This window comes from Hemicordylus capensis, chromosome 2 (genome assembly GCF_027244095.1).
Source record: "Hemicordylus capensis ecotype Gifberg chromosome 2, rHemCap1.1.pri, whole genome shotgun sequence".
In the NCBI taxonomy this organism is placed as follows: domain Eukaryota; kingdom Metazoa; phylum Chordata; class Lepidosauria; order Squamata; family Cordylidae; genus Hemicordylus; species Hemicordylus capensis.
The window spans coordinates 143,312,458-143,327,054 of record NC_069658.1 but is presented as its reverse complement, the minus strand read 5'-3'; the positions used below and the strand labels follow the sequence as shown (position 1 = coordinate 143,327,054).

Here is a 14,597-nt window from a genome sequence, read left to right as displayed (position 1 = left end):
GGAGGGGCAGATTCTCTGCTCGCCCCCAGCAACACCTATAAGACAAGACCAGAAGGAAAAAGAAGCAAACTGTCCCTGCTTTGCTTGCTCTCTCCTCCTGGCCACCTGGCTCAGGTGCCATAGTTAAATTTCAGGTGCCATGGTGACATTATTTAACCCTTAAATAAATTTCATTGGAAGTTTTATAAACTTCTATAGACACTACTTACAAGTACATATGGGTGAGTACACTGCCTTAAGTTGTTCAAATTTAATGTGTTTCATGGACAAGGCAGCACTCCAATTTTGCTCCTAATTTTGCTCAGCTTGTCCAACTCGGAAAAGTAGCAAAAATAGCGTTTTGATATTGTGAGGGTTCCTCCAGACTTTTGTTCATAAAGACTCTCATGACAGCACTTTTGTTCATAAAGAAGTTCAGGACAGCACTAAAAACAACCTAATATTAAAGAGTTTATAAAATGAAGCTATTTTATTCTTTAGAACTGACTACCAAACTATTTCTGATAATGAGTAAACCAGCACTTAATATATAATTACTCATTTGTCATGCTGTTTCTATACTCACCCAGAATCCCTACCCAATAGCATGGCACCATAAGGGCAACTGTAAACAATCATAAGGACTGCCAATAGCAACATTTACTTTATCACCATTATTATAACAAGAGTGTTGCATGTGCCAAGTACAAGAAAGTGGGAAGAGAGGAAAAAATAGTAATGGGTCTCTCCTCCTCATGCCATCTTCCACTCCCTTTGTCTTTCTCTGTGGAACCTTAGACTTGTGGGACTGTTAAACAAGAGGGGGAGGAACAAAAGAAATGAATCATTTGGGTAGAGCTTGAACACCTGCCCCCTATCCTTATAAACATGTGCTTTAAAAGAGTTAAATGATGTTGAAAATTTATACAATTAAGAAGCTTGCATCAGTCCATGACAACTACTAACCATTTCAACATTATTTTGGCATAGCTCAGGATGTAGGTTCTCTCAGTGTAGAATGCACAGCATAGTTTATTTAATTTTTTCCACGCAAAGCCACTTGCCCTGAATTAGTGCCACAAGTCAAGCTCCACAGAAGAGAGACCATCCTTTGAGACATCTCATTTCAGTGATGGTGCCTCTAAGAAGACTTGTTATCCTCTTAGAGGCCCATCGGGCCCCCTTACTGTGGTCTTTCAGACATCAGGTTAAAATACAGCCTTTTAACTTCCCTCTGGCTTTTGGAAGTGGCTGATAATATAATGAGGATGCTTAAGTTGCCAGAGTGAGAAGTGTGAATTTATTAGTGCAGGGTTGCTGTTCTTGTGACTGTGTTGCTTTTTTTGTATTTTGCATTTTAATTGATGTTTATTGATTGTGTTTATTTTATTATGTTTTATTGCAAGCTTCCATGGATCAATTCAGCAAAAAGGCAGGATAGAAGGGGTGTAAAATTAACACAACAGCCTTTGCATGAAATGCAAAGAACAAGCCCATATAGGATACAATGTGCAGAGCTGAAGCATGCTGAAGGGAGACAATGCAGCACAGGACACTAGAAAGAAGGTATCCAGCCAACGATGAAAGGGCAACTAATAGTCCTGAGGCCAGGACTGATGGACATCAAAATGAGGTTCATAGCATTGTATGATACGCTCTTAGCATATTTGCGAGTCAAATACTACTACTATTAATATTTATATAGTGCTTTTCAACAAGAGTGTTTAAAGCAGTTTACATAGAAAAAGAAATCCCTTGCAGCAGCCACCTCTTCCCTCCTGTTGGGGAGTGAAGTAGCCACGGTCCATCGCCAGAGGCAGGAAAAGGTTCTCAGGGCTTCAGATGTCTCCATCCTTTCCTCTTGCTGGCCCATATGCTTGCAACCACCTCCCAGAACACCTGCATAATGTCCCCTCTCTTGCTTATTTCAAATTCCTCTTCAAAACTCACCTGTTCCACAAAGTCACTGACAATGTCTCAGGTATCTAGATCAGTGCTTTAAGCCCTCCTACTGAGCAGGCAAAAGGTTTGAAAGAACAGCTAATTAAAATGGAGTATTGCTATGAGAGAGAGAGAGAGAGGGAGGGAGGGAGGGAGGGAGGGAGGGAGGATGAAGATAAAGGTGCCATGCGCTAGTCTCACTTAACTGTAAGCCAGAATACTACTTCAAGCCAATAACACAGAAGCTACAAATCCTATGCAAAATTACTGACGAGGAAGCTTCACTCCTAATACAATGGGACAGCGTAATGCTTAGGATCAACTGTAACCAATTTTAAATTATGGCTTAATAAGCTTTATGATGGGTTTCCAGATATTTAAAGGCAATATATATTTCAGCTTGTCAAGAGATGGGGCCCACTTTGAACCCCATCCTGAAAGATGGGCCACCATACGTCTGGTGGGCTGTATCAGGCTTGGTGAGCCATACATATCGTACAGGCCTGGTCTGGAGTTTCGATTTTATAGAAGCTTCTGAAACAACTTAAGAAATCCAGGAAATAAACATGCAGCTTCCAGACAGATAGCCCGAGTTAACACGAAGTATTTTTTCCACCTCGGGACTTCCAGTTTAGACATCATAAAAGCCCATTCTCTTCATCTGGTTATAAGTAGTTGCTGCATTCTTCTCCCCTTTTTATAGCAAGCTCTTCTCTCTTTTGAATATAGGCTGTAATTGCTTCTAAGCAGCAAAGTTTCCAGAACTGAGTAAGTTGTTCTAGTTTTTGAGATTCAGTGGGTGTCAGAAAAGTGTCAACTATACTTAAAGCTGTTTCTTTGATAGGAACAAGCAGCTTCAAACAACAATCAAATTTTCTTTGCTTTTCACTCACTAATAGTCTTTAATTAAACAGCATGTAAAAGTATGACAAGCAAAGTACCGTAAAGCTACATCCTTTTTAACAACACCGAACGTAGCTTAGGTTTGTGTCTCTGTTTGTGTTTGCACCTCCCTCCCAGGTCAGATCTGTGTCCTGTGGAGAGGGAAATGTTAAGTAGTTTCCCCATTTTAAAAAACCACACACACACACACACACACACACACACACAGAGAGAGTAAAGGAGCTGAGAAAATGTAACCTTGTGATTTGCCATCCACCTACTCTCCTAGTAGAAGGAGTAACAGCCTCCAGGCAAGCATCCGTGTGTCGCCATGAAGGGCACTCTCAGTTTCTTCCTTCTTTATTTTATTAATTGCATTTCTATGCCACCCTTCTCCCAAGGAGCTCAAGGAAGTGTACATGGGGCATCCCCTTCTCATCCTCACAAAAACCCTGTGTGGTGAACTAGGCTGAAAGAGAGTGACTGGTCCAACATCAACCCGTGCAGTGCATGGCTTAGTGAGGATCTGAACCCAGATCTCTCCACTCCGAGCCCAACACTTCAACCACCTGAGCACTCTCCTGGCTCCAAAGGGTGGGTAGCTGTCAGTGGCTAGAAGAGGGAGCTGAAGAGCTGTGCTCAACATCATGACAACAATATAAGGAGGGGGAGGAGTGTGACAAACACAGCAGGTGGTGGGCAACCAACGATTAAGTCAAAGATCTGCTTTTTCTTTTCACTGTAAGTAGCTGAGAGCATTCTGTAACCATCAAGGAGACTAAATCAAATAATCAAATCCACTTAGATTCTAGTTCATATGAAAACCTCAGAAGCCGCTAACATTCAGCCAAAAATATACATCTCTAATTTACCACAGGGATGCAGAAATAAAACACTCTCTCATGCCGACTTCTAAATTGTGACATGTCTATGCGACAAACCCCTTTAATTACTTTAATTTCTTAGAAAACAGAAAGTGAACATACTAATATTCAGCCTAATAGTCTAAGTCATACAATTGACACTGTGGGAATGTTTCAGGAAAATGAGTTATGTAGCCTGAAAAGTCAGGTTTGATGCAGGATTTAGTGGCAGTGGTGGCATGTGTATGTTTCCAGGCTTCATCCTTCCATGATGGTGGGACATTTGGCTCTTGGGCAGGGAATGAATTGCTTCTGTCAGCTCAGTGTTAGACAGCTGTGCCCTGACATGTTGCCAGCTAGCAGCGTTATGACATCACAGAGATCTGCCACCAAACTTCTGAGATGCACAAGGAAGACCCTACTTCTGGTCAGGGAAACCCCAGTTAGAAATGCAATCGTGTCTTGCAAAAGAACCGGGGGTGGGCACTGTTCAGAAGTGCAACCACAATGGCCTAGAAGTAAATGGTAGATAAGATTTTGCCTCTGGGAAGCTAGCACCAAGCTTACGTAAACCCGAGAGAAGGTTTAATCAGACCACTATATCGAAGGCCTTGAAACAAAAGATTAAGGGGGGAAAACATTACTGTTGAGGTTATAGTTATTGTGATGGTGCTGTATTTCAAATATTAAAAAGTTATTGACAAAGATGTTTTAGTGGTACAATTTCCCCTTGGACTTCTGACCGGTGTATTATTTGGCACTGGTATTACCACAGCCAGAAGCACACTTTTTAACCGCTTCTCTGCTAACCCAGGACTACTCAGGAAACCACGAGCTTTTTATGAAGTCCACCAATGTTCCCTTTTCTTCCAAACAGTCAACAATTTGAGTAGGTGGAGGATAAGATCTCCCTGGAAAAAGAGGACCAGGTGAATTTGTTCAAACCAACATTCAGTTCTGCATCTCCAGGAAGATACTGAGGGAGGAGAGCAACCACCAGGGCCCTTGTAGCCATGTTTGCCTCCAACAGCAAGCGAGATGGTACCTAAACTGAAGCACCACAGAAAGCATACTAAGCTGTCCAAGCACTGCATAAACAGTACACGTGATCTAGGGAACAGTACTGGAGGATGAACTGTTTGCATGTTAATAGACCTAAGCTTCTCTCAAATTAAGATCTCTAGTTTCTACCGAAGCTGTCAGCTCACCTAAGGAATCCTTTTGACATGCAGCTTCCAAAAGCATACACAGAAAATCAATTTTGTTAATCCAGAGGAAGTAAGATTCATCCCAGTGTAGCATTTCTCCAGTGGCTGCCGCTAGTGTCTCGCATGTGTCTCTCTTTAGATTGCCAGCTGCGTTGGGCTAGGGAAACGTTTTCTCATTATTTTTCTCATTTTCTCAATCTTTCTGCTATGTAAATTCTTTGTGGATTTTTTGTTGTTGTTGAAAAGCAGTATATAAATATTCTTATTCTTCTTCATCAGGTCTTCTTCCTGAAACTGGCTGACCTCATGTTAACAAGAAACCTTTGAACTCCTCAAAAGTCATCTTGGGGCTGGGGGACCAGAGCAAGAGGGAATGTCTGTAGTCAGACATTCCAGAAGAAAAACACCCTCTTCCTCTTCTTCACAAAGATTATATGCATCTCAAACAACAAAGTGATACTTACATATCCAACAAAATACGAATTCCACAGTATGTTTACAAACACAGAAACTGAAAACATAAATGTCACACTGATTGTGAAATCACAAGCAATTTAAACCATCACTTTCCATGCCACAAGTGCGCTTGACATTATACAGAACACAGATATGACACAGTCTCTCTCTTCAGAGGGCTTAGATGGATAAGGGAGTGAAGTCACTAATAAATGAAGATCAGGGAAAGAATAGGGCAGAGTCAGGAGACAGTGGAAGCGCGGGTAACCTAAGTGAGGCAGAGAGGACTAAAAAAATCCTGTCAAAGAAGTTAGTCTCACAGAGCAATTTCAAAGGCAACAGAGACTGAGTCAATGCCGAGGCTAATCTAGGCCCAAGAGCAGGGCAGAAGGCATGCACATGAAATGGGAAAGGGATACTAAAAGAACAGGCTATAGGTGTGCCTGTGCTGAACAGAGAGAACAAGCAAGGATGCAAAGAGAAAGGAGCAGACAAGACACAGAGGTAGAGGGCTTTAGAGGTAAAGAGCAGGAGCTGGATTTGACAAGGTCACACTGTGAGGCCTGGAGATCTGCTTAGGGGTTTGGGACCATGCTGCAGGCTTGCATGTTCCCTTCTCAAATTCTCCTCTCCCCTTCATGATTTGCTTTAATGATGATGCAGCATTAATTATGCCTGCATCGGCTTCAACCAGAGTTTGAAAATACATCTGGAATGAGTTTACCCAGGAATCAGGGTCTGCAGTCAAGTTAGCTCTGATGCAGACCTTAACACTACTACTCCATAGTTAAAGCAAGCAAACATGGGCAGAGAAGCATTTACACAGAGCGAGGGCAGGAAATTGGAGCACATGGGTCCAAAGCATGCTCCTAAACTCTGAGCTATGGTTTAGCAACATAACATCTGACCTGACATAATAAGGAGACACAGTGAAATCTAACACAAAGCAGGCTTTTTAAAACCTCCCAATGTAGTTCCTTATGAACCTTGTTCAAGTCCAGACACTAGAGTAAGATTTCATAGATTCTCACGCTCCTGCCTAGTGAGTTTTGCCAAATTTCTAATGGTGCAACAGGGAAGCAACTTGCCTAGGGAGGAAGAAGCTGTCAGTTGGAATCCCCACTGGTATGTTTCCCAGACTATGGGGAACACCTATATCGGGCAGCAGTGATATAGGAAGATGCTGGAAGGCATCATCTCATACTGCGCAGGAGGAGGCAATGGTAAACCCCTCCTGTATTCTGCCAAGAAAACCACATGACTCTGTAGTCTCCAGGAGTCGACACCAACTCAACAGCACAATCTTTCCTCCCTTTTAGTAATGATAAGGCATGGATTTGCAAGCACTGGCCAGCAGATGGCACTGTAAAAATAGCACAAGTGTTACGTATGTTCAGCGTGGGGCCAGAGTGCTAAAGCTCGCTAGCAGGGAGCACGAGAACCTAAACAGTTTTACACAAGTGTCTGGACTGTGCATGAGGGGTCATAAGTAACTACTGCAAAATCTTTAAAAAGCCCACAATGAACTCATGTCTCGAAAAGCCCCCAATGATGGGAGTGGCCCACATACAATGGCAGCATTAGCTGAGTGGTAGCACTACTGCCTGCACTGCTGTGTGGGTCAGAAATGCCTACACAGCTGCACAAGAATGCTCTCGTGCAACTGTCAAAAACTGCACAAATACAGTTGTGCAATGGTACACCCACCGGGAAGAATGGCCGTACCATCACACATTTGCACAATCTTTGGCAGTTGCACAGGAGTATTCCTATGGAGCTGTGTCAAGGTCGTTTCTGACCGATGCAACAGGGCAGGCGACAGCACTATCACCCGCCTAACACTGCGTTGGATGTGTGGAACAATGAGTCTCACAAAGGTGGCTGAGTTGCTCATATTCTTATTTGTTTTAAGAATTTTCTGCAGCAGATGATAATTTTCGGCTCGCAGGTAAAGTTTTCAAAGGACTAAAATTAAGTTAATAGTAAAATCCTTACACTAGCATAAATACAACATTCCAAGTTATTGGGGGGGGGGATCCTGAATATTTTCTAAGAGGAAGAGTTTGCCTCAGATTTATGTTTTAAATGTTCCCCGAGTCAAAACCCTTAAATCAGTGTTTCTGAACTACAAAACATTCACCTCAGGAATTCCATATCCATTGTTAAAAACACACAGAGCATAACCACACAGAAATGAAACTCAAAGCTGGCGTACAAACCCTTGGCTTGAGATAAAGCCAAATATATGATATATCAAAGAGTATGGGGAGGGAAAGGGTAGCAAAGTTGTGAAGCGAGAGGGATGGGATATTGGTTAAAATGAAAAAAGTGAAGGGAGAAGAGTTATTTTAAAAGTTTTAAGTAGTTCAGTAAGAACTTTATGGAACAGATGGATACGAACAGGATATCTTGGCTAATTTGTGGGGCAACAGTTTGATAACTACCAACTAAAGAACAGAATGGAAAGTGCCAATTAAACGCTATCTGAACATGTTCATGATACACGTATTATAGTCTGATTTTGCATTAATGCAAGCAATAATAGCTCTTTTTTCTGTCAATAAGGCACCCCTCCATTATTTATGAAGCATTTTTAGCTGAGCAATTTCTTCTCTTTAAGGTTTAAATGAATTCACTCAAGACTGTATCACACCCACAGCAATAAGACATCTGAAAGTAATTTAGCTAGAATGACGGGCATTGGTATGTTTAAATTTCTTCAAAAGTGGCAGGAACAGAAGAGCTCCTCTACAGGGACACACATTATGTTATTGCGCCACTAAAGCACATTACTCACATTCTCTGGGTCCATACCTGGTTCACACCCTCTTGGGTTTGTACGTAATATGGATATGAGCAATGCTTACTCATGGTGCCAGTTCTTTACATCTTTACACACTGTATGTCGTCTTCTTGTATGTGACCTTCCTGTTCAAGGCCATCTTAAACTGCCTGTGCCACAGCAAGTTACAACAGAGCAGTGTGGTGTGCCAAGATGCTTAGACCCTCTTTATGTATGTACAAAGAACAAATAGCTGCTTCCTCCAAAGGCAACGCGGATAAGGAAGAAAGGAAGCAGCACCGCAGACGGAGAAATAATGCAGAGCACCAAACTTCAGATAAGCTCGATACGCCTGTAACAGGCTTGTTCAGATGACACTTTCCCCCCAAGGATTCCACTGGGGAGAGCAAGAGAAGAAGATCTTGAGGACCTCCCCTGGTCCTAGCATGCTCCCCTCACTGCAAGGGGAAGGTATCAAATGAACTGGGGTGATCCCACTCCCAATACTGCCCCCTCACCATATACCTGGTGGCAAAGTGTCACCTGAACAAATCCAATGTGGGCACATTGGAGCTGGGTAGGAGAAAAAGAGCTTGACCTGACAACTATACGAATAAGTCTGCCAAAATCATATTCCAAAAAGAAAAACTGTTTCAGGCAGGACTGAACACATGCCAAGATGAAAAATAATTAAACTCTAATATGTGGTTTCTGGTGGAAGGCAAAGAAGATGAGGGCCAGCATCAGAAGCATCACAGCTTGGCCAGGGGAGCCATTCCCAATCCAGCTGTTGTTTAAGCCTTTAGCAATACTGCTTACACTTTTTCAAAGTTCTCTTGGTGGGTGATACAACAGGGCTACTCTCAGTCTATTAGCCTCTCCCACACCACCTGAAATAGAAGGTATGCAAGTCCAGTGTTCCCTCTAACAGGGATTCCCAGATGTTGTTGACTACAACTCCCAGAATCCCCAAGCAAAAGCATTTACACCTGGGGATTCTGGGAGCTGTAGTCAACAACATCTGGGAATCCCTGTTAGAGGGAACACTGTGCAAGTTCCTTTAACAGCACTTGGAATGAGATACTTGAGATGTGTGGAAAGAAAAATTGCTCTAGATTCTCATACATGTTAATCACCCCAATCCAATTGTGAAGGGCCAAGAGCATACCTTCTGCTTGTGGGGTGTGTGGGAATGGGCCTATGCAGAAGTGACTCAAAAAGGAGGCCAAGTCATGCACTGACAATCGTCCTCCTTCACGGATAGAGGATACGGATCCCTTTGCATTAGTGAACTACCAGTGTCTGAGAGTGGAGGAAACAGCCTCATAATTATTTCTAAGCAGAAAAGCAGGGGAAAGATAAGTCCATGAGGATATGAGGTAGCTTCCCTTTAGAAGATCACAGGAATAAGAGGCATTAAAGAACAAGTCCTGCTAGCCTATCAGTGTGCAATGTGCATACTAGGCTATCAGTGTGCAGGCATCTGAGAACTGAACTGTTTTTTTATTTCCCCTTGCAGTGGAACACGGCCAGTCCTAGAAGACATGAAAGAACCCAACTATTCACACAAGGGCTTTGGCACGCATGCACATACCCACCCACCCACCCCACCCCACACACACACTGTAAAGCAGGCATTGTAAACACACTGTAAAGCAGGCATTTATCAAATAAATTTGATAAATAAATTGACAAATCTTCTTTGGCTCTAGGAGCCAGAAAAGGGACATGTGACAGAATTCCTAAATTTAGTGATGGACTTTGTGGGTGTGGGCAGTGGGGTGGGTGAGGCAAATGGCTTCTCTTTATCCCCTTTACAAGCGATGTATTTAAAACAGAATCAAGACTGCTTGGGACAAATAACCATTTTATTAATTAATTACATCTCTGGATATCTAGGCACCACAGTTAAATTTCTAGGTGCCATGGCTCCCTGACACCTGGGATTTGTCAAGCCCTGCTGTAAAGACATGCACACACCTTGTTCCCAACCAACCAACCAAGGTTACCAAATAAACCAAACAAACAAAAGAACCCATAAGCCCACACCCCTTCCTTCTGCTGGTAGAATCCCAAAGGCAGCTGGGAAGGGACAGAGTCAATCACAGACAACTATCAACAGCTGACTACCTTACCAGCCTGCCCATCCACAAGAGTGGTATAGTGTCTTGACTCAAGAACCTGCTTTCCTGGAAAGAGCTGTGACTTACTCTGAGGTGAAAGGGCTAAACGAAAGACTAGTTTCAAAAGATGCCCTCCTTCTGCTATTCAGCCTCAAATAAATGGAAAAGAAGAGAGATAAATACTTTTCCAGCCTGGCAGCCCATGAAAAGCATTAAGAACATTGGTCACAGAGTCAACCCTTGGATCCTAATAGCCCACTCATTTCCATGGGCTGGTTTGTACACAGATTCAGCTGATCGTATCGTATGGTTGCCAACTTTTTTCTGGCAGGGCTTCTATACCCTACCCAATTTGGGGGGAGCGGTGAATCAGCAGATGAAGGTTTTCCCTGGCAAGTGGGAAAGCAGCACTGAGAAAAGTTTCACCTCAAGTTTCTACTCGAAAGGTAGCTCATTGGATAAGTCAATATATAGTACTGGCAATTCTACAAGGGAAAATCCCTTACACCTTTTACTGCAATGAGGGACGTTTTTCCTAACACAGAAATGAGCATAGATGAGAATGGCTGGAAGCAGACAGATTGCAACATTTCAGACAGATTGCTGTTAAGACACAAGTCAGGGGACCTATTAACAACCCAAGAAGGGGATGTCCCCGGGATCCACATCCACTTACAACATGGGAAGCTTTACACAGCATAATGATGTGGTGTAGAAAGCTTCCCCTGACCAACATCAATCTGTCATGAAACCACACAGGAGGCCCATCGTGGAAATCCCACAAGAAATCTCCGCAGCCCTACAAGGGTAAATCCCTTGTATCTACATCTGCTACTGCAGCAGGAAAGCCTCTCTCATCTCAGGGATGAGATGATGGGAAAAGCTTCCCCTGACGAACTACGTGACATGAAGGCAAAGGAGCCCCTTCAGGAAAAAGAAGTTGGTAGCCCTACAAAAAGGGAATCTCTTGCTTGCATAATATACTAGGGAAGTTTTTCCTCCTTGATAGAGCGATGGAGTGATGCAGAAAGCATCATTTGCTGCATTTCTGCCTGTAAGTAAACAGGCACGGGAGCATTGCAAGGTAAAATGCGTGGCGTAGGGGAGACTGGCAACCCTATGATGCCGGCAGGCTACCACTCACGAAAGCTACCGAAGGAAGAAGGAAATGCCCCCTTCAGCTCCTCATCCCAATAAGTCCCCCACTAGGGGTCGTGATGAGTCCCAGGGTCGCCCGCCCGCCCCACACCACCACCACCACCAGCACACACACCCCTCGGTCTTACTTTCGCACAGGTATCCCGCTAGCCCCCAGATGAAGTCGGTGCAGTAGTGGCAGAAGGTGGGCTTGGTGAGGGTCACCCTCTTGAAGCCGTGCCCGGGCGCGCTCCCACGAGCGGTCTGCAGCTGCGGCAGCTGCAGTTTGGGCGACGCGGGCGGCGTTTGTTGTTGCCGCTGCTGCGAGGAGGAGGAGGAGGAGGAGGACGTCGTCTGAGAGGGCAGCGAGCGGCTCTTGCCTCCTCTCCCCAAGAGGGGACTGGAAGCCGGGCTGGAGCCGCGGCTGCCGACAAGCAAGGAACGGGCTCCGTCTGCCATGCCGCTGCCGGCGTCACTCGGACTCAAGAAGCGCCGCTTTTCCGCCTCGGCGGGTCCGGCTCGGCTCTGCTCGCGGGGAGACGGGCGGGCGTGTGTCTGCCTTCCCTCTGGGCCGCCTTGAGGGCTTTGTCGTCAGGAGACGAGCAACGGCGGCGGCAGCAGCAACAGCAGCTCCTCTTGCAAGACTTCCGCCGCGCTGCCAGGGAAGCAGGCAGCCACAGACGGCGGGGAAGGGGGCAGGCAGGAGAGAGGCGGAGGAACCAGACGGAGGGAAGGGAGGGACGCAGAGGGCGGCGCTTAGCAGTCGGGGGCTGCACGGCTCCGCAGCCTGCTCCAGCCCAGGCGCTGCTGCTCGCCTGCTCCTTCTTCCTTCCTTCCTTCGCCCGCCCTCTGCCTTCTCCAAGCCGTCTCCTGCGGGCTCGCCGCGAGCGGAGTGCAAAGTTTCCTCCTGGCAGAGCAGGCGCTGAAAAGGAAGCGCAAGCGCGCGCGCGGCGAGGAATCCCCAGGAGGAGAGAGGAGGAGGAGGCGGCGTCCAAGGATGGACCAGACGGCCGGCCGGAGAGAGAAGGCGGAAGGAAGGCCAAAGAGCAGCCTCAGCCCAGGCATGCCTACGAGGAAGCCGCCCCCCGCCCCCGATCCTCTTGAGGCTCGCTCACGCCTGAAGGAAGCGGGCAGGTCAGACGGCCGCTGCAGACCTTGCGCACACTTGGGGACCTTCTGCCCAACTGGCATGAAAGGACGTACAGTAGTGTCCACTGCCCTACTTTCTGTTGGATGCCCCTTAAGGAAAGGAAACGACGGTATCCTTGGAGGACACACTCTACGCATACTCAGAGGCACAGCACCGTACTCGGGACAGCACAATCACCAAAGTGGTGATTCTCTTTATTTAGCAGGAGGAGAGCAACTGGCCCTATCCATCCCTAGCACAGCATCCCTCCAGTGGCTGTTGCTGGTGTCTGTCTTATGTTCCTTTTTTAGATTGCGAGCCCACTGGAGACAGGGAGCCCTTTATTTTTTTATATCTGTGTAAACTGCCTTGGGAACTTTTGTTGAAAAGCAGTATATAAAATATTCATCACCACCACTTTTCAATTTTTAAAACAAGCTGGACCCCTTAAAAAACAGAAACAATCGCTTAGAAAAGGGAAAAGGAAAAAAAAGACAGCCCTCACATGATCAGAGACTCTTAACATAGAAGAGTTATTTGGAGTTACAAATTTGAGGGATTTTTACAGAGGTGGCAGAACTTTTGGACACCAAAGCTGACAATTTTGTAATACATCATACTTGTAAAAACAGATTTACTCCCAATAAATCATGCTAAGATGGCAGTATTAAAAGGCACAGGAATTTTGAAGCAACTCAGGGCCATTTAATAACATTATTAATCTCTCCAAATGTAAAACAAGAAAAACCTTTCCTATTCAAAAGTTTCAAATGTTCTAGTTTTCACAGTTTAAGATACGCTTGGGAATATTAGAGTAGCATAAAATATCCAAGAGGGAGGAAAAACCCACCACAATTCCTTTTTAAGCTATCATTTAGTTTAACCATATCATATTATGGTTTTTACTGTTCAACTGATTTTAAGGTTTTAAATGTGTTTTTATGGAGTTTTTTTGGTATTTTAACTTTTGTAAACCACCTTGGTAAACCACTTATAAAAGGTGGTATAAAAATTAAACAAATAAAATGTAGCCAATCACTGACTACACACACACACCTCTCTCTCTCTCTCAACACTTTTTAAATGATTTAAAACTAGATAAACAGGGTTGGGGGAGAGATTACTTTTTTGAATGTCTTTTCGGCCTGATAAAATTATCAGAGTCTCTCTAGTGCCTCTGCAGCGAATCCAAAGCTGACCTAAAAACAAGTCTTCAAAATCTTGCATTTCCACATTCTGTCATCTGTACTGTTATCCCATCTCTCACTGTTGTGGGGTGAAAAAAATCAAACCATATTTCATGAGTTGGAACAGAATAAATGCATTACATTAATTAAAAAAATAGATAAAGTTGTACCTATAAGCAGGGCTATGGAACATAGGAAACTGCCATATACTGACTCTGTATGCGCATGCAACAGGCCCCCAGGTTGCAACCAGTTCTTCTTTCTTCCATTTAGGAGAACCTTTAAATAAGTGAGGTATGGGCATGTTTGGACCAGTTCAGACATACCCATACGTCACTTATTTTTCTTATAAGTTGATTACTCAGACTTTGGTGACTTGAAGCTAAACATGTAAACTGATTCAATTGAAAAGTATTGCATTTAAGGTGACATGGCATGAATATAAAAGTTTTGTCTGCTCAGGGCCATTTCAGACTTCACACAATGAATCCAGGTTTGTCACAGTCACAAGTCTCATAAATGCCTGCATGATACACACATTTTCAAACATATTTGGCACAGTCACACTTTGGCTGGATGAGAGATAATAAACTGAGGCCGACTCCAGATACGATGGAGGTACTTATTCTGTGGGGTTGGAACTTGGGAAATGATTTTGAACTGCCACTTCTGGATGGGGTCACACTTCCCCAGAAGGAACAGGTATGCAGTCTGGGAGTACTTCTGGACACAAACCTCTCCCTGGTGTCCCAGGTTGAGGCATTGGCCAGAGGTGCCTTTTATCAGCTTTGGCTGATACGCCAGCTGCATCAGATTCTTGAGATAAATGACCTCAGAACAGTAGTACATCTGTTGGTCACCTCCGGACTGCAATGCGTTCTATGTGGGGCTGCCTTTGTACATAGTCCAG

The 14,597-nt window shown here is 44.5% G+C and overlaps 1 protein-coding gene across 1 annotated transcript in view; it reads right to left on the bottom strand.

The window, feature by feature from the left end:
- The window catches only part of DGKQ (diacylglycerol kinase theta), a 105,052-nt gene extending 92,733 nt beyond the window's left edge, over positions 1 to 12,319 (bottom strand). Inside the window, exon 1 of the mRNA XM_053290593.1 lies at positions 11,521 to 12,319. Within this exon, the coding sequence (XP_053146568.1) occupies positions 11,521 to 11,830 (310 nt within the window). The 5' untranslated portion in view covers positions 11,831 to 12,319. The remainder of the gene's footprint in view (positions 1 to 11,520) is intronic.
- Positions 12,320 to 14,597: the final 2,278 nt, after the last annotated feature.